The sequence below is a fragment of the Scyliorhinus canicula genome, chromosome 1 (assembly GCF_902713615.1).
Source record: "Scyliorhinus canicula chromosome 1, sScyCan1.1, whole genome shotgun sequence".
Taxonomy (NCBI): domain Eukaryota; kingdom Metazoa; phylum Chordata; class Chondrichthyes; order Carcharhiniformes; family Scyliorhinidae; genus Scyliorhinus; species Scyliorhinus canicula.
The window spans coordinates 298,967,510-298,992,530 of record NC_052146.1 but is presented as its reverse complement, the minus strand read 5'-3'; the positions used below and the strand labels follow the sequence as shown (position 1 = coordinate 298,992,530).

Below are 25,021 nucleotides of genomic sequence, written 5' to 3'. Positions count from 1 at the left end.
GACGTAAAGTTGCCCTCAACTTAGTCTGTCTGATTTCCAGTCCAATATATTTAAATGCGCTGGAAGCCTGACTTCCAACCCTGAATTCTTTCCTCAAACCAGAGATTACAATAGCTTCGAAATCACTAGTCCCACCCACAAAAAATCATCGACATGCATCATAAAGATGCCAGAAAGATTTCCTTTATAGTGCCAGTAAAACATTGCTGGATCTGCTTTCAACTGGCAACAGCCTAACTTTAACAAAACTGACCTTACCGAAAAGTACCAGACTCTACACGCATCATTCAATTCATATACACATTTGTTCAACTTCCAGAGTACCCCTTCTGTGTTAGGAGGATGGAGACAAATGTCTCTCTGGAGCTGATGCCCTGCAAAAAGGCAGCTTTTATATCTATAGATTTGCATTCCCATGCCTTTGTGGCTAATAGAGCCAAGAAGATCTTTAAAATAACCTTTAGGTGAATCTACCCTTAAACCCTGATCTTCTAAGTTTTCTTCAAATCCCCTTGCCACAAGCCTAGCCGTTGCTTCATAAGTTCCATCCGGAATAACCTTTTCTGTGCAAATCCATCTGTGGGATAGAGCTCTTTGTCCCCTATCCGGTACATCCGTGTATACCCGAAATTCACTCCAACTATGCAGTTCTTGCTGTTTGGCATCTTTGATAACATTTTCATCTAATTTTTTGGGAGTCACCAAAATCTCACGTGCATGTGGGCTTCTACTCCTATTAGTTTTTTCGTAGTCTTACTCGTGTTCCGAGACCTTGATAAACTACGTCCCCTCTCCCGCCTGGTATCTCGTTCTGTACTGCTACTGTTTGAACTTTCCCTTCTGCTGTGGGATGTCCTTTCAATAGTTCTCGACCTTTTCCTGCGGACCTATTCGCTATCCGATGTACCATCTGAACTGGCACTGCATTTCTGTTCCCTCCATTTTTGAACTTCGTGTTCCCAATCCATTGTCTTGACTCCCTCCCCTGAATGCTGTACATTCAACCAATGTTTATACTTTCCAGTGGCTTTCCCTGCTCTACTAATAACAGTTGCATCCTTCCATTGACTGGACCCTTCTGGCAAGTATGTCACTTTTGTACCAACTTTTTGGCAGTTGTCCTTTCGGAAAGGTGGCCTGTTCTAATTCATCAGAAGTGTTGTGTTCCTCTACAGAAACCCTGTCTATATCAGTTAACTGGTCCTCATAGCCCGGTTCCTTGTTATGTCTGTCTGCTCTGTCTAGATTTGAAAATGTGTAGTCTGTACCCATTATCCTTGATGAATGTACCCTAACAGTTTGATTGCCATGTTGCAAAATACTTGTTTTGGCATTTATGCTTATGATCTTCCCTGGGCCTTTCCATTCATTAAAATTGTCTCTCTTATTGTATACTATGTCTCCTTGCTGAAAAACGGTATTTGATGGCCATACATTATGCCTTAAAGCTCTGTGAATTCTTTCAGAGACGTCTGCTTCTAAAAAAGCTTTTCTACTGCTATATAATGCATTTAAATGCTCAGCAAAGGCAGAGATAATTGTAGTCCCTACCCAAGCTGGAGGCTGGTCATCCAAAATGGATGGAATTTTAGGATTTCTATCAAACACTAATTGATAGGGACGATAGCCCCCAACCATCTGCAATGAATTCTTTGCATGTACTGCCCATGCTAAAGCTGAATTTAGCTTGCAATTTGGTCTATCTGCCAAAATTTTCCGAAGCATGTCTTCGATTACAGCATGGTTTCATTCACAGACATCATTACTAAATGGGCTTTCCGCAGCTGTATTCATAACTGTGATATTCACGTTTTCACACATATCCCTAAACTCATCATTAGCAAATTCTCCCCCATTGTCCGTAAGGAATTTTGCCGGTGGGCCCATTCCTGTCCCTATCCATTTTTCCACGATTTGATCCAGAATACACTCTTCTTTACTTCGTACAATCGTTGATTGACTAAATCTGGTTGCTAAATCTACAAAATGTAAAATAAATATATTATTGGCTTTATCCCAGATCTTAAGGTCCATGGCCACAATGTCGTTAAAATCCCTGGCCAAAGGTAGGGTTACAATCGATCGTGCTGATGTCCTTCTGCACTTCCTACAAACTTCACAGCGATCACTAACCTGTTCTCTCAGTTTAGTATAGTCTTCATCCCTTACCCCTGCATCCTTTAATAAATCTTTCAGACTCCGAGGAGATGGATGCGCAAATTGCCTATGCAGTTTTAATACAACAAGCTTTTTATCAGCTAAAGTCCCATTTTCAACTGCCATTAACACATCCTTAAAAACTCCACTTGAAATATTATTTGTCAGTAATGGAATACAGTAGTGTCCCGACTGTGTAAATTGTAAGTCCACCGTCTTTCCCAAAACTGTTGCCGTATCCAGTTCCATATCCAGTTTCATGTGTGCTTTCTTCATCGACAGCCTGCTCAGAAGCAAAGGTACCTTACTTGATACAACATCCGTGCTAATAAAATGATTCGCTCCGGCAATATTGCAAGGGATCACCTCTCTTTTTAACAGAATCTGCAACTAACACCCTCATTACCGGAGTAAAACTGCTTGTTAATAGGACGATGCCTTCTTTCTGGTCACTATCTTTTTCCTCTTCTGACTCTTCCGTGTGATGTGTAGCTTCAAACACTATTATAATGTGTTGCATAGTTGAAAGCATAATGGTATTGAGAGTCACATCGAAAACATCGATTTATTATGCCCCTTGCATTTCTGGGGTTCACCTTCCTATTGTAGTTTCTACCTGGGTTTCTGTCTTCATAATTTCCGGGCCCCGATCTCCTTCTATAGTCTTGGAACCTGTTCGTAGCTGTACGATTTCGCCATCCTGTTAGTAGTGTATCTTCCATATTCTGCTTTATTGCAGGCTGACCTATTTGGGTCATCAGAACCATCGGAATCGAATGTTTCCCAAGAAACATTTTTAAAGCTTCTGTCATCTGATCGAACAAGGTATCCTTATCCGCAAAGTGAACTCCTGTCAAAACCAGGAGCCTATCCATGTTACTCACTCTAGCACAGCCAAGTAATTTAAAGGCCAGCACAGACTGTGGAAATTCCAGGTTGTGTTTCTGCAGCCTTTTATATAGCCTGCCAAATTCCATTAGATAGTCTTCATTGGAGAAATCCTCAATTTTCCAGAACCTAGCAAAATCCGGCCATGCTTCATACGCACTTAACAAGTCATCCCTTTTCTAATTCTTATCCGTGTAATGTAATAGAGTCACCAGACCTTCTTCTGAGTCGAACTCTTCCAATTCCAGCTCAGAGAACACTTTGCTCTGGATTTTACTGTCATAAGGTAGAGAAAGAGCCAATGCCATACCTTGTTTTCTCTTTCCCAAGGCAGTTACCTTCGTCCACATAACTACTGCACTACTCCATTGGCCGTACGATCCCCTTTCAGAAAATAACGGTGGGGGGGGGGGGGGGGGGGGGGGGGGGGGGAAGTCATATCCGGCCATCTTTATCCTCGGTTCAGCCATATATCTTTTTTTTTTCTCACTCACTCCTTGGTTTGGACTGGAAAAGTTGTATCTTTCAACCCTTCACATTTGCACAGCAACTATCCTCTGCTACCATTTGTTAGACAATTAGCTGCTGTTGTATAAAGAGTCAAAGGTATGAGACAACTAATTGGAATGTCTCTTAACTCATTACTTAGCAGTGTTGGCTAATGAATTTGACAAGCGTTTCGAGAGGCAGTGGAGAGTAATGTTTGAAACCCTCCGCAAATCATTTGAGGAGGCACTGGGCCCTGTCCGAGAAAAGTAGGAGAGAGCGTCGGAAGTTGTGAAGGAACATGGTGAGGTATTGAATGGGGTGGAGATAGCTCTGTCGAGGCACAGTGATCAACTTGCCTCCTTTGAGGCCAAGAGCTTGTTGGTGGCAGAGAAAACTAACAGTCTGAGGGTGAAGGTGGACGACCTTGATAATCGATTGAGGAGATAAAAACAGAGTTGCCAGAGGGTGTGGAGGGCCCGAATCCCACTGCGTATTTCTCGCAGATGATGGGGGAGGATGGACCCGCGTCCCCTCTTGAGCTGGACATGGTCGATCGAGGACTCCGGCAGAAGGCTCGAGCGAAGGAAGCACCACAAGCAATTAATGTCCAATTCCATAGCTTTCAGGTGAAGGAACGGGTCCTGAAATGGGCCAAGGAGAACCTTGATTCTAGATGGGAAGGGAACCTCGTTTGAATTATCAAGATGTCGGAGTGGAGCTTGCGGAGGGGCAGGTGGCCTTCGATAAAGCTAAAGCAGCATTGTATAAGAGCAGAGTGCGGTTTAGAGTGGTGTATCCTACGAGGCTGCGGGTTACCTTTGAGTCAAAAGACTACTACTTCAACACTTCGGAGGAGGCTGAGGCCTTTGTTGCAAAGCATGGACTGGGATCAAGTTAAATAGGCTGTGTGGGGACTTTTATGGTTGTTGAAGGGAAGGGATTTGGGGGTATTTTGTACTTTGTGTATATTTGTTACTTTGTTCCTGAGATGGGAGTGTTTTGCAAAGTTGTATGCTGAGGGATGGGGGGATTAACTATTCTGAGGGGTGTTGCTTAAAGCAGGGTTTTTCAAACTCGGTCGCGACCATGTGCCAGATCTTTCACTTGGGCTTCGACAGCAGGATCCGGGGGCGGCAATTTTAATCAATAAATGGGTTCTTTTTTTGGTGAACAAGGACATGGCGGACCCTTTTGGCAGGTACGTGATGGTCACTAGGTCTTTGGCATGTACATTTGTGGCATTGGTAATGTATATGCCCCAAATTGTTACGATGCAACATTTGTTTGGAAGCCGTTAGCTTTCATTCCCGATTTGGATACACACCAACTGAATTTTGGGGGGTGATTTGAATTGCATACTTGATTTGAAGTTGGATCGATCTCGGCTGAAGTTGTTGGCTCCTTGAAATGAAATGAAAATGAAAATCGCTTATTGTCACGAGTAGGCTTCAATGAAGTTACTGTGACAAGCCCCTAGTCGCCACATTCCGGCGCCTGTCCGGGGAGGCTGGTACGGGAATCGAACCGTGCTGCTGGCCTGCTTGGTCTGCTTTAAAAGCCAGCGATTTGGCCATGTGAGCTAAACCAGCCCCAACCACCTTCGGGGGTGGCGAAGGTGTTGGCGTTTATGGAACAGAATGGTGGGGGTAAAGAATTCTTGTTTTTTTTCTCCAGTTCACAAAGTTTATTCCAGGATTGACTTTTTTCCGGTGGGTCCATAAATTGAATTACCCAAGTCTGGTAAGGTTAAATCTGATTTGCAAAAGTGGGATAACCTTCCCCTGTCCTTGGCAGGTAGAGTCCAATTCATTACAATGAATATTCTCCCAAGGTTTTTGTTTCTTTTTCAATGTTGTCTTGTTTTTCTCCCTAAATCTTTTATTGTGAGGGTTAATGGGTTGATTTCATTCTTTATATGGACGGACAGGACCCTAAGGATTCGTAGGGCAGTTCTTCAAAGGGAGAGACAGTCGGGGGGGGCCTAGAATTGTTGAATGCGCTTTTCTATTATTGGGCGGCCAATGCTGAAAAGGTGCTTGGGTGGTGCAGTGACCCGGGTTCCACATGGAAGTGAAGTCATGTAGTTGTAGGGGATCTCATCTTAGTGCATTGGTGACGGCCTCGCTTCCATTTTCTCTGGGAAGGCATTCCTCCAACCCGGTGGTCACTTTAAGGATATGGCGATAATTTAGATGGCACTTTAAGCTTGTATTCATATTAAGGATGGCCCCTAATTGTGCCATTAATCTATTGCGCCGTTGAGACTGGATGCCACGTTTGGGGGGTGGGAGGGAAAGGGCTTGAAAAATTTGGGGATTTGTTTGTGGAGGGACTGTTTGCCAGTTTGGAGGATTGTCAACAAAGTTTGGGCTTTCGGGGCCGACCTCGTCCAGGTATTTCGATAAGGAATACTGGACTACGGGCCTTCACGACATTGCCCGTGGTGCTGCCGACGTCCCTGATGCCGAGGATCCTTTCGCTGGCGGGGTTGGAGGAAGGTAGCAGTCGGCATTCACAGGCGGATCCGGTGGACAAGGTGAAGGTGAAATGGAAGAGGGGGTTGAGACCTATGGTGGATGATGAGGTGTGGAGTGAGGCCCTTTATAGTGTGAACGCCATGTCATCTTGTGTGCGGTGGGTCTGATCCAGCTTAAGGTTGTGCATAGGGTGCACCTGACCATAGCTAAGATGAATGGCTTCTTTCCGGAGGTAGAGGTCAGGTGCGAGCAGTGTTTGGTGGCCGCCAACCACAGTGGTCGTTCTGGTTGTGGTCGTGTCCCAAAGTGGAAAGCTGGTAAGCTTTTGGGTCTCCTTTAACACCCTGTCAGCGATTCTGAATATTGATCTGGAGCCTTGCCCTCCGATGGCCGTTTTTGGGGTGTTGGAACTCCCTCGGGCTGCACAATGGGTGAAGGCAGAGGTCCTCACCTTCATCTCATTGATTGCCCCAAGGTGTATTCTGCTGGGATAGAGGTCCTCGGTATGGTTGGGTGACTTAATGGAATTCTTGTACCTAGAGAAAGTCAAGTACACAATTAAGGGGTCAGTTGAGGGGTTCTACCAGAGATGTCAGCCATTGATGGCCTACTTAAGAAATTAGTCACCGTCAGTTGCTGGGGAGAATTTGCACAGAGAAACGCAAGTAAACCTGATTGTTTACTTTACTAATAAGGCAGGGGGGAGAAGCACGGTGGCTCAGTGGTTAGCCCTGCTGACTCATGGCGCCGAGGTCCCAGGTTCGATCCCGGCTCTGGGTCACTGTCCACGTGGAGTTTGCACATTCTCCCTGTGCCTGCCTGGGTTTCGCCCCCACAAACCCAAAGATGTGCAGTGTAGGTGGATTGGCCACGCTAAATTGACCCTTAATTGGAAAAAATGAATTGGGTACTTTATTAATAAGTGTTTTTTACACTCTATTGGTTTGCTTAATTGGAATATATTTTTTATATATGTATATAAAATAGTTGCAGGTTTAGGGAGCAAGTGAAAGTTTTTACTTTTTTTTAGAGAACAGTTTGAACTGTTAGCTGTAAAGCTGTTACTTTGTTGCCAAGTGATTTAATCTGTGTTTAAATCAAATTATTGGTCAACGTAATCACTCTTGGGGCGAAGTATCCTTTCATTGCAAATTGTTGGGTTTCACATACAGGATCTTAATGCAGTTAGTCATTTAGAACATAGAACATACGGTGCAGAAGGAGGCCATTCAGCCCATCAAGTCTGCACAGACTCACTTAAGCCCTCACTTCCACCCTACCCCCGTAATCCAATAACCCCTCCTAACCTTTTTTGGGCACTAAGGGCAATTTAGCATGGCCAATCCACCTAACCTGCACGTCTTTGGACTGTGGGAGGAAACCGGAGTACCCGGAGGAAACCCACGCAGACACGGGAGAACATGCAGTCTCCGCACAGACAGTGACCCAGTGGGTAATCAAACCTGGGACCCTGGCGCTGTGAAGGTACAGTGCTAGCCACTTGTGCTACCGTGCTGCCCATTTATATGAACAGTCAATTGTAAACTTACACAGTATTAGAGTGTTATTACGATACATCACCGAGTCTGAAGAGGTTGTAGGATATCGTCTGTTGAATGTTTGCAATGTTGATATATGTCTAAGGCAGGCTAAAAGAATTGGAAGCCGGACGCCTTTCCACAGGAAAGGAAGGTTGGAAAGGTAGCCGTTGCTCATTAATTTGTAGGATGAAGCACCGACTGTGAAGTCTACTAAGATGGTCCTTTCAACTATCTCTCACCTCATGTCACTTGACATTCTTGATATTGTAATGAGAGGTGTATTAAAAAATATATATTTTTGGGGATTCTATTAGTATTCTGTGTAGGTAAAGAATTTGTTCAGGATTAATTAAACAGGACAATGTTAGTAGAGACAGGTTGTCTGTGAGGTCTAATAAATTAAAGATTAAAGGTTGTCAGGTTGATATATTTGTAACGAGTGGACAGCACGGTAGCACAGTGGTTAGCACAGTTGATTTTCAGCTCCAGAGTCCCAGGTTCGATTCCCGGCTTGGGTCACTGTCTGTGGAGTCTGCACGTTCTCCCCGTGTGTGCACGGGTTTCCTCCGGGTGCTCCGGTTTCCTCCCACAGTCCAAAGATGTGCGGGTTAGGTGGATTGGCCATGCTAAATTGCCCGTAGTGTCCTAAAAAAGTAAGGTGGGTGGGGGGGGGAGGGGGGGTTTGTTGGGTTACGGGTATAGGGTGGATACGTGGGTTTGAGTAGGGTGATCATTGCTCGGCACAACATCGAGGGCCGAAGGGCCTGTTCTGTGCTGTACTGTTCTATGTTCTATGTTCTACTGGGATAAAGGGGATAGGGTGGAGGCGTGGGCCTTAAGTAGGGTGCTCTTTCCAAGGGCCAGTGCAGATTCGATGGGCTGAAAGGCCTCCTTTTGCACTGTAAATTCTATGAAAACTTGTGGTGAGTTTGAGTTATATGTAAATAGGCTGGATCTCAAATTTGCATTGGGAGATAAGTGGAAAATTTGTTTTTTTTAGCTGTTGAATTTCAAAAGGGAGTTCAGAGGTGATGAAGAAAATTAGCATCTTACCAAGCTTCTAGGAGTAAACAGGGGAAGTTATATTAAATTGTATTGATCTGAAAGTAGAGGCAAAGTGGAAAACGTGAAAGGTTTTTATATTTGGAGAATTTGAGTTCAAAGAGGTGTTTGAGGACAAAGGAACCTGAGATGCAAGGGAAAAAGATATTTAAGAAAGGATATTTAACTGAGTTGTGCTAACTGAAAGTTTTGAATTGGAGGAAGCCACAGCGTTAAGGTAGAAGAGTCGTTGTTTAGGAAACAGATTGGTTCTGAACCTCCTTTTGGATTTTAAGTGTTTGAGATGCCCTGGGGTCTGGCTTACTCCTCAATAACATCTGTTGTGGTAGTAACAGTATTCTAAAAGCATGGGTGAGACATGAAGGTGGAACAAGCAGCTTTCCCATATTCTAAGTAGGGAATTATTGAGGGAAGAGAGATTTTTGTCAAATATGTATGTTATCAGATACGGAACAGAATTAGAGCTTTCCCATCTCTTCTAACATTTGGCTGTGCATTGTCACAGCATGATGAACTTGTTTTACCAGTTGTTCAAAACTTTGCTTCCTCAACCTTTATTTTTATTCTTTCCTGGGATCTGATCTTTAATTGCCTTTAAGGTTGTGGTGAGCTGCTTTTTTGAACCTCCTGTAATCCATGCGTAGAGCTACAGTGCTGTTAGAACACAGAATCCCGACAGTACTGAAGGAGGCCATTTGGCCAGCTGAGTCTGCGCTGACCCTCCAAAAGAGCACCCACCTCGACCCACACCCCCTCCCGATTCCTGTAACCCTACCTAACCTGCACAACTTTGGCCTGTGGGAGGAAACCGGAGCAGTGGGAAGAAACACACAAACGCACATTCCACAGTCACCCAAAGCTGGAATTGAACCCAGGTCCCTGACGCTGTGAGGCAGCAGTGCTTATCATTAGGAAAGGAATTCCGGGAATTTGACCGAGTGACGTTGAAGGAACAGTGAGCTTCAAGTTAGGATGGTACATAGCTTGGAGAGGAGCTTGCATGTGGCGGTGTTCTCTTGTGTCTGCTTCCCTTGTCCTTCTAGGCGATAGGTCGCAGATTTGGAAGGTGCTGCCAAAGGTGAATTGCTTTGCTGCAGGTCATCAAGTATATGGTACCCACTGCTGCCGCTATGTGGGGGGAGTGAATGATTAAGGTATTGCAATCAAGCAGACTGCTTTGTCCTGGATGGTTGAGTTCCTCAAGTGTTGTCGGAGCTGTACATATCCTAGCAAGTGGAGAGTACTCCTGACCCATGTAGAGGGTGGAGAGTGTCACAACACTCTAGGCGGTCAATTCCAGCCCCATTTGACCCGAAGTCGCAACACAGGTCAAATTAGATTTTATTTAAATACCCGAGGTCCTTGATTGATCCCAATAATCTGTCACCAGCTTTGTAACATTAACACAAATAACTTATTTACAGTGTTATAATTAAATGGACAGAAAATGTAATTGACTAATATCCTTTTCCCAACCTCCCCCTTCCTAACTATCCCAACTCTCCATACACACAAACAGCACAGAGGGGAAATGTGGTAGGAAGGGAAAGAAATATTATTAAAAAATAAAAGGTTAAAGATCTTTTGATGCCTTGGGAAGATTTCTGGTTCGTGTTTTTCTGAAGTTTAGCTTTCGTTTCGATACTTCCTTCTAGACCTGAGATAGTTTTCTCTGGCAAGGTTGTCTATCTTCTCCGCAGACTCAGCATCATTCGAAGTTCACAACAAAGGATGTGCCAGGCACACACTGCTTTCAAAACAAAGCGGTTCTTTCACTTCAGTAAGCAAGAGAGAGAGAGAAAAAGAGAAAGCCATCCTTTCACTTCCAAGGTCGAAATGCTTCTGCTCAGTTCTCTCAGAAAGAATCACGGAGGTGCCAATCGCTGACTGTTGTCAAGAAGAACACTGTCCCTGGTCAACCCACCGATTGCTAGTTACCCAATCGATCCACCTCCCTCCAAACCTATTACCTAAGATCTACTTGGTGCCGAGGAGTCTGGCTAAAAAAAAAACCTGAAGACGTCGTGTCCCGACGAGCAGGCTGCTTCAACCTTCAGTCTTAGGGGGCAGCATGGTAGCATGGTGGTTAGCATAAATGCTTCACAGCTCCAGGGTCCCAGGTTCGATTCCCGGTTGGGTCACTGTCTGTGCGGAGTCTGCACGTCCTCCCTGTGTGTGCGTGGGTTTCCTCCGGGTGCTCCGGTTTCCTCCCACAGTCCAAAGATGTGCGGGTTAGGTGGATTGGCCATGCGAAATTGCCCTTAGTGTCCTAAAAAATAAGGTTAATGGGGGGGTTGTTGGGTTACTGGTATAGGGTGGATACGTTGGCTTGAGTAGGGTGATCATTGCTCGGCACAACATCGAGGGCCGAAGGGCCTGTTCTGTGCTGTACTGTTCTAAGTTCTAAGTTCTTCTGCTTCAAGGCATATTCCGATTATGGGTCCAGGGACTAAAATAATAAAATAACATAAAAGAAGTGGGAACAAAGAAAATAAACGGGAAGGACTCTTACAACGTGGTTTGGAGAGTCAGGAGATTAATTGCTGCAGAATTCCCAGCCTCTGAGCTGCTGTTGTAGCCACAATATTTATGTAACTGGTCCTATTAGATTTCTGATCAGTGGTAACCCCCAGGATGTTGTTTTCCCCTGAAGCCCTCTTCCCCCAAAGGCTTGGATTTCCAGTGGGCTTCAGAGGCTCTCTGTTACTTTGACTAAGTGCTCATTGTTCATGTATAAGCCTGGATGGGGGAGTGTTGACGTGGAATAGTGAAAGCTCAGTGCAACCTGATCCTGTCCTCGTCTGGAGTCTACAAATGTGCACAGGCAGGAAGAGTGACAAGATAATGTTCAGGAATGGGAACCCGGATTGATTTTCCCCTCCCTTGTCTATGATCACAGAGGCCAACTGTACACAATCCTAATTGAGAGCAACTAACCTGATACAGATAGAAGAGTGGTCAATGTCATATATTTTTGCTGCTTGCTGGATTTTTGTTAACTCCCGTTCGTGGGTTGTGATGTCACTGTCCAAGTCAGCATTTATTACCCAATCCCAAATGCCCCTGAGAAGATGGTGGTGGGCTGCCTTCATGAACTGCTGCCACCTATATGGTGTAAGAATACCTGCAGTGTTGTTGGGAGAAACGTCCAGGACTTTGAACCTGTGACAGTGAAGGAACGGCAATATATTTCCAAGTCAAGGTAGTGTGTGGCATGGAAATGAACTTGTAGGTCCTCGCGACACTGTTTGCCTTTACCTCTGATTCATTTTTTTCTGCTGTCAAACCCCTCATTTATACCTTTGTTGCCTCTAGACTTAACTATTCCAATGCACTCCTGGCTGGTCTCCCACGTTTTACCCTCTGTAAACCTGAGGACGCCCAAAACTCTGCTGTCCGTGTCTTAAATCACACCATGTCCTTGTCACCTATCACTCCTGTGTTTGCTGACACACATTTACTCCCAGTCAAGCATTGCCTTGGTTTAAAATGCTCATTTTTGCTTTTAGGTATGACGAATGTCTCACCCTCCCTATTTCTGTCATTGTTTTGGGCCCCCCAACCCTCCAAGAGACCAAAGAGAAAATGCTGGAAAATCTCAGCAAGTCCGGCAGCAACCCTCCAAGAGCTCTGTGCTTCTTTAATTCTGACCTCTTCAACATCCTCAAATTTAATCACTCCTCCATTAGTGGCCATGCCTTCATATGTTGGGCCCAAAGCTTAGAGAAAATGGTGCCTGCAGTTTTTGGCCCCTCAACCTTGCTTTCCTCTTCAAATGCTATTTAAAATCTCCTTTAACCAAGCTTTTGGCCATCTTGACTTAATGGTGTTATATCTTGTTTTATGGTACCCCCGTGAAGTGCCCTGGCAAGCTTCATTGCATTAAAGACACTATACAAATATAAGGTGTTGGTAGAAAGCACAGGTTTATAAATTTCTGGCGAAGAAGCCTGGCCAAGTTGCATCTATAGATGGTAAACGCTGCTGCCACCGTGCGCCGGTGGAGGAGTGAATGTTTAAGGTGCTACTTGGGAATAAACCTGGTGATGTACCTGGGGAGTTGCTAAATATTGCTTTTAGGTAGTAAGATTGCTTTGGAGCTTTTAATGGAGGTAGGACCAAAAGGTGCATCATTTAAAGAAGGAAACAAAATAAATGCCAGGGAAGAATGGAAAATTAAAAAAAATGCAAAGATTAAATTAAGAGCCAAAGATGTGGTTGAAGAAAAGGTTGTTGAGATTTCCAAAATCAGGGAGGGAGCTGCAGTGAGCAAGAACATCATATGGATGAATAATAGGCAGTCAATAAGAGAACAGGTGAACAAAGAGAAATGGAAAATACATGTGAGGACATGAAGGTGTAGGAGATAATTAAGGTAGGGTAGGCAAGTTTATGTGCATGAAAAAACTAATTATAATCACCTATCTAAGCATGTTGTAAGTCAGCACGGTAGCATGGTGGTTAGCATAAATGCTTCACAGCTCCAGGGTCCCAGGTTCGATTCCCGGCTGGGTCACTGTCTGTGCGGAGTTACGGGTATAGGGTGGATTCATGGGTTTGAGTAGGGTGATCATTGCTCGGCACAACATCGAGGGCCGAAGGGTCTGTTCTGTGCTGTACTGTTCTATGTTCTATGTTTTGTTACAGCTAGGTGAGGAAGGTTCAGATATCTCTCTCTTCCTGCTCCTTGTTTGGCCGCAACAGGGTATTTACATCATTATTCCCCCCCCACCCCCAATTAAGGGACAACTTAGCATGGCCAATCTACCTACCCTGCACACCTTTGGGTTGTGGGATGGGGGTGAGACCCACCTACGCAGATACAGGGATAAACTCCATAAGGACAGTGACCCCGTCTGGGATCGAGCCCGGTTCCTCAGCGCCGTGAGGCAACAGAGCTAGTCGCTGCACCACTGTGCCGCCCTGCAACTGGGGTTTTTAAAAGGATACGCTGGCCAATTTAGTGAATGTTTAACTGTTTATGTGCTGTGACTGTAAGAAACATAAACAGTCTGGTTTACTTGAGTTTTGAAAAAAGTGAATCATATTTATCGAGCTTAACCTAGTCTAAGGAAAATACTGGGTTGAGCTTTTTTAAAACTTTCCTGAATGCGGCATATTGAAAGCCAGAAAACATACAACTTGCAAGTTTCAAACTCTGTATGTGGAGAGAGAAAGAGACCCACAAAGGGATCTTGCTGCTTTAGTGTCACATTTGCTTGTGCTGGTCTACAAAGAATCCAGGTGCTTAAACACTCAAAGGATTTAAACATGACATGTCACGTGACACTGTCCACCTGCCCAACTATCCCAAATATGATTGTGTATAGAGCTTGCATGATTAGATGATATCTGGACAAATCTCTTTCAGAGCCAGAGTCCCATTGCCCAAGTGATTATACCTAGTGTTTGTCTCCACCAGTTGAGTACCCAGGTGATTGTCTGGATACTTTGTGAATGGGAAGGCGATGGCCTCCATTCATAACCCTTCTAGGCAATTGTTCCTGGTAAGGCTTTGCAGACAGGTTGTTCCCATTTCAGTGGCTTTGGAATGTCGTGACCCAAATGTTCGGCCATTTTTGATTGTGATTTCAAGTCACTGGAATGTGGCTTCAGTCTTTCTAAAAAGAAAACATCAAGCAGAGGTTTCCAGACAGTAAATTCATATTTAAAAATAAAGCATGGCTTCCTAAGTTTATTTTTACAGATATATATAACATTTTGCTGCTTTGTGACATGTCTACTGATATGTTTTGTGGGACAACATCAGTCTTATTTGTCTTGTCACATTGGTTTTGATAAAAGATCTACCATTTTTCTTTTTAGAGATTGATTTGAACACAAAGTGCGTTATAGATGTTGAGGGCAATCAGACCATTCTAAATCCGGCTAATGCCAACCTTGGTAAAGGAGATGCCAGGTAAGCCATTTACCATATATTGGACTTATTGCGTTTTGCTTATTTTAGTTATGGTAATTCTTTCTCAATGCACTGCACTTTGTGAAGATCTTACAGTCACACAATTGCAATATTTAAACAATGCATTGAAAGGCTACATTAAACAATTGCACGCCAACTGCCTTGATTCTCAGTAATGAAATGCTGTTAAACTTTCAGGAATAAGAACAGTGTTTCTCCTGTGTGAAAGTTGATCGCAGCCAAGTTACAGAAAGTGCAGTGACTGCTGTCTGTGGGGAACCAAACTAGCCGCATATTATACAGAGCCTGAATTATTCCAGCTGTCTAAATGTTCTTCTCATTTCTTCTAAATTTCAAAAGTTGGGAGAAAATGTAAATAGTCAGAGTTTGCTGAAAAGCGCTGTCACAGGGCACAGAAAGGAAAAACTAAAGGCAATCTCTTGTGTGATATAAAGGACAATGATTAGATCAGAGTGACTTTTGAAGTTGTAATTTTGCCTTGTGGTTAAAATTGTGAATGGGGCATCCTTTGATCCCTTTTTCTTCATATGCTTTAATTTGAACCTCTTTGAGATTACCCATATGATTGATTCCTGTAAATGATTATTCTGTGTAATACTGAACAAGGAATTCTCTTGTGTGAACATTACCCTACATAATAGCCCGCGGGGGTCTGTTAGCTCCATTGGCTGGACGGCTGCTCTGTGATGTGGAATAATACCAACAGCACGGGTTAAACTCCTGTACTGATTAATTCCCGTACTTAAGAAGGCCGTACTTCATAACCTTGCTCCTCGCCTGAGGAGTGGTGACCCTCAGGTTAAATCGGCATCAGTCAGCTTTCTCTCTCTCTCTCTCTTAAAAATGGGGAGAGCAGCATATGGTCACCTGGGACTATGACAACTTTCATTTCACATTAATAGCAGGAAGTGCAGTTACAGTTGATGTCAGCAGATGCAACCAGTGCAAATAATCTGAACAAATGCAAAATGAAAGCCTGTTTGAAATTATACCCAATTTGAGAGCAGCTATAAAATAACAGTCTAATTGCAGGGGGCAATTTAGGAGTTAATTTCGCTTTTGTGTTTGTTGATGCCTTCTGGATCATTGTGGTTAGATCTTTGACTAATAATCAGTTCAAGGTGTCTGCCATTGTTATTGTTGTTACTGTTAAACCAAAATATTTGTGACATCTTGTAAGATCTTGTCTTGCCGTTTCTGCTTGCATGCTTTCAGTGTGATTATATATACCAGCTGGTCTTTGGCGTGTCAACTCATTTTGTTTTGCATATTCTTTTCTCCCCTGAAGCTGAGCAGCTTTGCACATCTTCCCTGACTGAGGGGACGGGATGGAGTTTTGCTCCTTAAATATCTGTACCCTGGGGAGAAGCTCTTGAATGTGACTGAGCCTGCGAAGCAGCTGTGCAAAGCATCTTAACTCAAATCTGTCTTCTAACACTTGGAGGTGTGGGTCACTGAAATTCTGATCAGCTGTGCCACTATGCCATCCTAAATCACATTCCAGTGCGAGGTTAGAGGAAATATAAAAGGATGAAGGCTACCAGGGATAAAGTTAGTAAATTATCACAAATATTTAAATGAATCACAATAAGACCTGTTGTTGAGTGAAGTGAGGGCTGTGCTTGTCATTTGGGATTTCGCACCTCCAGATTACGGCGATTGTTGTGTCATCGTGTACAGCCTTGCTTTCCTGCAAAGTTAATTTTCAAACATGGTTTTAACCAGTTGTCATTGAAATGGTGCAACAGTAGTCGAGGTCCTGCTCAAGAATGTTTTTGTACAGTGTATTCAAGCATTGGCTTTGAGAGCAATCTCCTGATCTGAAGGAGTTGGACAGAATGCAAATCAGATTTTTCACTGCTATATGTGCATTTTAATAATTTGTGAATGTTTTAATTTGGTATGTACAGCCATGACAATTTAAACCGATCTAATGAATGTAAATACAATTCATAATCCTGATAATTACTTGATTTACTATTAATTTCTAAATAGAAATCATTCATTGTGTTTCTTCAATTTACTTCTCCCCTCCGGAAGTTTTGAATATTAAGGCAATTTTGCATTCAAACTTAATTCTTGGGAGACTGCATAAACTGAGCTGCTTTTCTGAATTTATTGTATCCAGTGCAAGCCAACTTTGCCCCTCTCCCTGCCTATGGACTATGCATTAGCATGGCTGAAAGATCAGAGACTGCTGCCAGTGCCACTTACAAGAGATGTGCATCAACACTGTCAGTAGTTTTTCTCCTCTTACCTTTTTATTTAATCGGGATCGTTTTTAAGAAAACATTTTTTTTCCTCCTTAACCATCCCCCTAAAATTGAGATCCTTAGAAGCAGGGGTTCTTGATCTGAATCCCGCCACTCACTTCTTAGCTAATGCAGCAGTCTGTATGAGCGAACCAATTCCATGTGTGTGGCACTCCATTTCCACATGTGCTTTGTTGTAAAAGATAGGTTTCCATGCTGGGGATAAACCTCAACCAAATGTTTAAATTCTTGATGTGGAGCTGAATGTGCAACAAAGCTGATGGATGGGGATCACATTAGAAGTTCAGATTTCAGAATTTTTAATAAATTCCTTGGCAAAAGAGTGCACCTGGAATGTGGAATGCATGTACCGTCATCAGTTTCCCCACAGCACCCAACTTACTATAAATATAATCATAAACATTGTATTTCTGTCAGGCTGCAACCTCTAAACTAATTGCTAGCAAGTGCTTTGTGGTTTGTGTTGCTGACACCGTGGCACAGTGGTTAGCACTGCTGCTTCAGAGCGCCAGAGACCCAGCTTTGATTCCGGCCTTGGGTGACTGTGTGGAGTTTGCACGCTCTCCCAATGACTGCGTGGGTTTCCTTCCGGTACTCCGGTTTCCTCCTATAGTTCAAAGATGTGCAGGTTAGGTGAATTGGCCATGCTATACTGCCCCTTAGTGTCCAAAGGTTTGCAGGTTAGGTGGATTGACCATGATCAATGTGTGGGGTTACAGGCAGGGAGTGGGCCTTGGTAAAGCACTCTTTCGGAGGGTAGGTGCAATCTTGGTGGACCAAATGACCACCTCCTGCGTTGTAGGGATTCTATGAAGCATGCCTGATGACCATCATGTCCAGTATTCTGATTGAAGGTAGATGCTGTCCGTGAGCAACATTTTCCTCTTGTTTTGGGAATAAATTTAAGTGCTGTTACTTGGCTGACAATATACAACTCTTCATTGTAAATCTGCTTCAGGCTATTTTGAAGAATCAGAATTCAGGTTAAATAATTGGCTTTAATGGAGGCTTATACAAGTAACTTTTTTTAGAGGAGAAATAATATAGATTTTTCCTTTTTTAAGATCGATGGTCGTTTCATTTTCTGTGGTGTTAGAGGATTGAACATAGAACATAGAACACTACAGCGCAGTACGGGCCCTTCGGCCCTCGATGTTGCGCCGACCTGTGAAACCATCTGAAGCCTATCTGACCTACACTATTCCATTTTCATCCATATGTCTATCCAGTGACCACTTAAATGCCCTTAAAGTTGGCGAGTCTACTACTATTGCAGGCAGGGCGTTCCACACCCCTACTACTACTCTGAGTAAAGAAACTGCCTCTGACATCTGTCCTATATCTATCACCCCTCAATTTAAAGCTATGTCCCCTCGTGTTGGTCATCACCATCCGAGGAAAAAGACTCTCACTGTCCACCCTATCTAACCCTCTGACTATCTTATATGTCTCTATTAAGTCACCTCTCAGCCTTCTCCTCTCTAACGAAAACAACCTCAATTCCCTGAGCCTTTCCTCGTAAGACCTTCCATCCATACCAGGCAACATCCTAGTAAATCTCCTCTGAACCCTTTCCAAAGCTTCCACATCCTTCCTATAATGTGGTGACCAGAACTGCACGCAGTACTCCAGGTGTGGCCGCACCAGAGTTATGTACAGCTGCAGCATGACCTTGTGGTTCCGAAACTCAATCCCGTTGCTTATAAAGGCTAGCACACCATATGCCTTCTTAACAGCCCTATTAACCTGGGTGGCAACTTTCAGGGATTTATGTACCTGGATGCTGAGATCTCTCTGTTCATCTACACTACCAAGAATCTTGCCATTAGCCCAGTACTCTGCATTCCTGTTACTCCTTCCAAAGTGAACCACCTGACACTTTTCCGCATTAAACTCCATCTGCCACCTCTCAGCCCAGCTCTGCAGCTTATCTATGTCCCTCTGTATCCTATAACATCCTTCAGCACTATCCACAACTCCACCGACCTTCGTGTCATCTGCAAATTTACTAACCCATCCTTCTATACCCTCTTCCAGGTCATTTATAAAAATGACAAACAGCAGTGGCCCCAAAACAGATCTTGCGGTACACCACTAGTAACTGAACTCCAGGATGAACATTTGCCATCAACCGCCACCCTCTGTCTTCTTTCAGCTAGCCAATTACTGATCCAAACCGCTAAATCACCTTCAATTCCATACTTCCTTATTTTCTGCAATAGCCTACCGTGGGGAACCTTATCAAACGCCTTACTGAAACCCATATACACCACATCAACAGCGTTACCCTGATCCACCTGTTTGGTCACCTTCTCAAAAAACTCAATAAGGTTTGTGAGACATGACCTACCCTTTACAAAACCGTGTTGAGTATCGCTAATCAACTTGTTCTTTTCAAGGTGATTATAAACCCTATCTCTTATAACCTTTTCCAACATTTTACCCACAACCGAAGTAAGGCTCACAGGTCTATAATTACCAGGGTTGTCTCTACTCCCCTTCTTGAACAAGGGGACAATATTTGCTATCCTCCAGTCTTCCGGCACTATTCCTGTCGACAAATGCGACATAAAGATCAAGGACAAAGGCTTTGCAATCTCCTCCCTGGCTTCCCAGAGAATCCTAGGATAAATCCCATCTGGCCCAGGGAACTTATCTATTTTGACATTTTCTAAAATTGCTAACACCTCCTCCTTTTGAACCTCAATTCCATCTAGCCTGGTCGACTGAACCTGAGTGTTCTCCTCGACAACATTGTCTTTCTCCAGTGTAAACACTGACGAAAAATATCCATTTAATGCTTCCCCTATCTCCTCTGATTCCAGACACAACTTTCCACTACTATCCTTGATTGGCCCTAATTTTGCTCTAGTCATTCTTTTGTTCCTGATATATCTATAGAAAGCCTTAGGGTTTTCCTTGATCCTATCCGCCAACGACTTTTCGGGTCCTCTCCTCGCTTTTCTTAACTCTCCCTTTAGGTCCTTCCTGGCTAACTTGTAACTCTCAAGTGCCCTAACTGAGCCTTCATGTCTCATCCTAACATAAGCCTTCTTCTTCCTCTTGACAAGTGCTTCAACTTCCTTAGTAAACCACGGTTCCCTTGCTCGACAACTTCCTCCCTCCCTGACAGGTACATACTTATCAAGGACACGCAGTAGCTGTTCCTTGAAAAAGCTCCACATTTCGATTGTACCCATCCCCTGCAGTTTCCTTCCCCATCCTATACATCCTAAATCTTGCCGAATAGCATCATAATTGCCTTTCCCCCAGCTATAATTCTTGCCTTGCGGTATATACCTATCCCTGCCTATTGCTAAAGTAAACATAACCGAGTTGTGATCACTATCACACTCATCTGTTTGTGCGATCTGAACTTTTTTTCTGACCAGGTAAATTCTCGGCAATTAATAATAATCTTTTATTAGTGTCAGAAGTAGGCTTACATTAACACTGCAATTAAGTTACTGTGAAAATCCCCTAATTGCCACACTAGGGTGCCTTTTCGGATGCACTGAGGGAGAATTTAGAATGTCCAATTCATCTAACAGCACGTCTTTCAGGAGGAAACTCTGCGGAGCACCCGGAGGAAACCCATGCACACATGGAGAACGTGCAGACTCCGCACAGACAGTGACCCAAGCCGGGAAGTGAACCCGGGCCTGGTGCTATGAAGCGAAAGTGCTACCCACTGTGCTAGTGGCATATGCACCATAAACATACAGATTAACTTTACAGTACATAATTGCTAAATTTGTGTTTATATTTCAAATCAGTAGAGTTGCTATGCATCAATTATGTCATTCTGGTGCAGCATTGTTACATGCAGGCTACAACATTAAATTGCATTAGGTAACTGTCAGTCAAAATTACTATTTTTAAAAGACTTTCCACTTTAAGTGGCACCTTTTGGGAAATTTTCACTTTACATTTAAAACCTGACATCATCATGATTCTAGTTATGGATGGGTTGGGAGTTCTTGATGAGGTTCTTCTTCAGGTTACAATATTCCTGGATACAGGATTTTATTTATCGAGTCGATTCTTATGTATTTGTACTTAAATTCCAGTTTTGCTACTCTGATGAGGAAGGAGCTGCTGATTAAAATTCCTGTTGGGTTTTTTCTCAGCTCTGGATCTGTATATTGTTTTCAGGTTTGGCACTGAGTTTCCAAATGTGGCCGGCCAGCTTTTGCAGAATTCCTTTTGACTGGTATTAACTATCTGTAGTCATGAGCCAGTGTTGGTTAATGCCTCCATTGTCTTGCTGTCACAAAACTGGATGGCTGTATATAATGAAAAAGGCTTTCTGAAGGCATATTTAAAGTTGATAGGCAATTGGGACACCTTAGTTGCTTTAAAAGCTATCCTTTACGGTAGCTTAATATTTTAAATATTTGTTTTTTTTAAAAACAATGTTGCAAAAGTATTAATGTCATACAGACCAGATTGTCTTGTGGTTCTATGACAGCTAGAGCTGCACTAAAGACATTCCTCAGGTGAGGGGCAAGGGGTAAAACAGCTAGGGTTCACACACCTGATGCAACTTGTGACTACGCAGAAAGGTCTGCTTGTAAGTCAGATTCTGAAGTTATAACTCTTTGTTGAATAGCTTGATAGCAATTGCTCGCTGCAGAATAACAGCTTAGGTAATGAGCTTTTGAGTAAGACTTTTAATTCAACTTGGCACTGTTTCTGGCTTCAATTGTACACCATGCTTGCTTAACTATACAAATGGAGCCTTGCTATTTCCCCTCTTCTGAAAACAGAATATCATGCTTTGGCCAAATGTTCACAGACAGCCTCCAATATGTTAACTGCATTTGAGCTTCTGTTGCATTTACTATATTTGATGAAAAATTAATCTAAAAATGAAATATTTTCTTTTTAAAGTTATTAGAAATTTAAATTGCTCATACAGACATACTTAATGATGAGCCACTGATTTAAGAATTCATTGTGTAAGCACTGCTACCTCAGTGCTGAAGACTCGGATTCAATCCTGCCCTGGATCACTGTTCGTGTGGAGTTCGCACATTCTCCCCGTGTCTGTGTGGGCCTCACCCCACAATCCAAAGATGTGCAGGGTAGGTGGATTGGCCACGCTAAATTGCCCCTTAATTGGAATTTAAAAAAAAGTCATTGTATGTGTGTGCTTTTGTATCAGACTTGGTAAAATGTGTTGTTAGCTAATATTCGACTTGCACCGACACTTGTATCATCCATTAACTTTGATACACTTTTTGTAACCAGATTCAAGTCATTCTAAATGGGAAATCAGAGATTTATAAAATCTAATTATCACTGTTCTTTAAATTAAACAATGATCCTTCCATTCATACACCTGTGTTTCCTTCAATATTATGTACCCGTACATTTGCAGCATGAAAAATGTGTTTGATAATGGGCATCAAAGATTTTTAAAAATAAATTTAGAGTACCCAATTAATTTTTTCCAATTAAGGCTATTTAGCATGGCCAATCCACCTAGCCTGCACATCTTTTTGGGTTGTGGGACGAAACCCACGTAAAGACGGGGAGAATGTGCAAACTCCACACGGACAGTGACCCAGAGCTGGGATCGAACCTGGGACCCCGGTGCCGTGAGTCTGCAATGCTACCACTGCGCCACCGTGCTGCCCTATCAAAGATGACCTAATATCAAAATGATCAATTATATTATTATACGCTAGATTTTCCTAACTAAAATTAGGCAAGCATAGCCCTCCTTTTAAAGAACATTACTGACTGCTCCTTCCCAGCTGATGCCTTTAACCTGCAGAAGCTGAAACCAGCCAGAAATACCTCCATTAACCCAACTGGCCCAAGGCTCCATGCATTGCAACAGTTTACCAACTGGTAATCGGCTCTACTGATTCATGTGGAGCAAACTCCATAAAGTTGAAGAAAAAGACTGCTTATGCCCAGCTGGTTTATGTGCAGTACTTAATTTTCAACTTATTTTGTCCCACGTTTTGAGGCACAATGGTGACATCACACTGATGCAATAAAACTGCTGCGCTACACAATAGGGGTTTGGACAGCAGAGCCATTGATTGCCATTTATCGGCTAACGACATGCTTGCTAATGCTTGCTTTTGCTACTGGCTTTTGATTAAAACGGGCAAATCTGTCTGGAACGTGAAACTTTTGGAAACTCCCAAGAGTTAGCTTAAGTTGAATCAATCAATTTATTCAATGTATTATTCAAGTGCTCTTTTCCATATATAAGAATAGTAGGACATTGAATTTCTTTTTTTTTTTTAAATAATTTTTATTGAAAGAGTTTTTCCATACAAACATTTACCCCTACTAATTTTTTTAATTATTTACAACACAATCCCTCTAGGCAAATATCCCTCCCTCGCCCGCCCTCTCGCGCGCACCAGTCCTCCCCCCCCCCCCCCCCCAAGCAACAACTTAACAAACAAGGCAGCCTACAGTTTCAGACATGAGCAGCGAGCAGACTTGCCCGCGTTACAGTCGTGCATGTCCCCCCACGACCCTTGCTGCCCCCCCCCCCCCCCCCCCCCCCCCGGGTTGCTGCTGCCACGACCGCGAACGTCTATCTCTGATCCAAAAAGTCAAGGAAAGGTTGCCACCGCCTGGAGAATCCCTGTACCGACCCTCTCAGGGCAAATTTGATCCTTTCTAGCTGAATATAGCTAGCCATATCGTTAATCCAAGTTTCAACGCTTGGAGGCCTCGCGTCCTTCCATTGAATTAATATCCTTCGTCGAGCCACTAGGGACGCAAAGGCCAGTATTCCGGCCTCCCTAGCCTCCTGTACCCCCGGTTCTACCCCGACCCCAAAGATCGCAAGCCCCCATCCTGGTTTGACCCTGGACCCCACCACCTTCGACACCGTCCTTGCCACCCCCTTCCAGAACCCTTCCAGCACCGGGCATGCCCAGAACATATGCACATGGTTCGCTGGGCTTCCCAGACATCTGACACACCTGTCCTCACCCCCAAAGAACCGGCTCATCCTTGTCCCCGTCATGTGAGCTCTATGCAGCACCTTAAATTGAATGAGGCTCAGCCTCGCACACGAGGAGGAAGAATTGACCTTCTACATTGAATTTCTTTAAAAGCATCTCTTCCAAAGTGGCTAAGAAATTCACTACCCGTGACCTGATCCCGATCCCATCACTTTTATTTACCTTTCTAATGCAATGATAGAGGAAAATTACACCAGAAAGAAAGTTTTGTGTGAATTTCTAATTAGACCAAATTGCTTAAAAAGTTGTCAGAGCATGTTGTTATTTTGGAGAACTTTATTAGCCAAATAGTCCTTGAACCTAGCAGTTCCCGCATAATTAATTCTGGTATGGCGGAGTTAAAGGAATAATATATGCTGTAATGTGCGTCACAATTTGGGTTGGATTCGGTTGATGGGGTGGTTGCATAGGAAATGAAGAGAGGTGAAATTTAAGAGTGCTGTTTTAAAACTGTTTAGATCTATAGTGTGCAGCATATGATTTTGAACTAACTTCAAAGCATCTGTTTCATTTTGTGCAAATTAAATGCTGATTAATTTGGTAGGAAATTGGGCGGCACGCTGGCGCAGTGGTTAGCACTGCTGCCTCACAGCGCCGAGGACCCGGGTTCGATCCCGACCCCGGGTCACTGTCCATGTGGAGTTTGCACAATCTCCCCGTGTCTGCGTGAGTCTCACCCCCAAAAACCCAAAGATGTGCAGCATAGGTAGATTGCCCATGCAAAATTGCCCCTTAATTGGAAAAAAAATGAATAGGGTATTCTAAATTTTTAACAATTTGGTAGGAAATTGCTTGGATCTAACTGCTTAATCATTTTGCTCCAGAGCAGGGATTATGGGCTTGATATGGCAGTGAATATAGACGCATCAGAAATTATGTACATCAAAAATGCACAACCTCAGACCAGAATGCAATTTCTGCATACAGTTGCTCACATTTTTCTATTGGGAATCTCTTGGGAGCAGGAAGAAGTGTACATTGAAATGTTTGCTTTCTATTCCTGTTTCCAACTCTCTGATTTGTCTGACTGTGCGCAGGAATATTTTGTGAAATACTCCATGCTACTTGACATTTCCTTGGCTATAGAATAAGAAAGGGTGGTGTCAGGAAACAGCAGATAAAAAAATCCACAAAACCGTCTTCCTTTCCGAATGGATTCCAGGATTCCATCATTTTGCATGGATTGAGCTGT

At 43.4% G+C, this 25,021-nt stretch overlaps 1 protein-coding gene across 1 annotated transcript in view; it reads left to right on the top strand.

Moving 5' to 3' along the window:
- LOC119976058 (kinesin-like protein KIF13B) overlaps positions 1 to 25,021 on the top strand; it is a 216,246-nt gene that overhangs the window by 32,893 nt on the left and 158,332 nt on the right. The window contains 1 exon segment of the mRNA XM_038816183.1: positions 14,441 to 14,534. Within this exon segment, the coding sequence (XP_038672111.1) occupies positions 14,441 to 14,534 (94 nt within the window).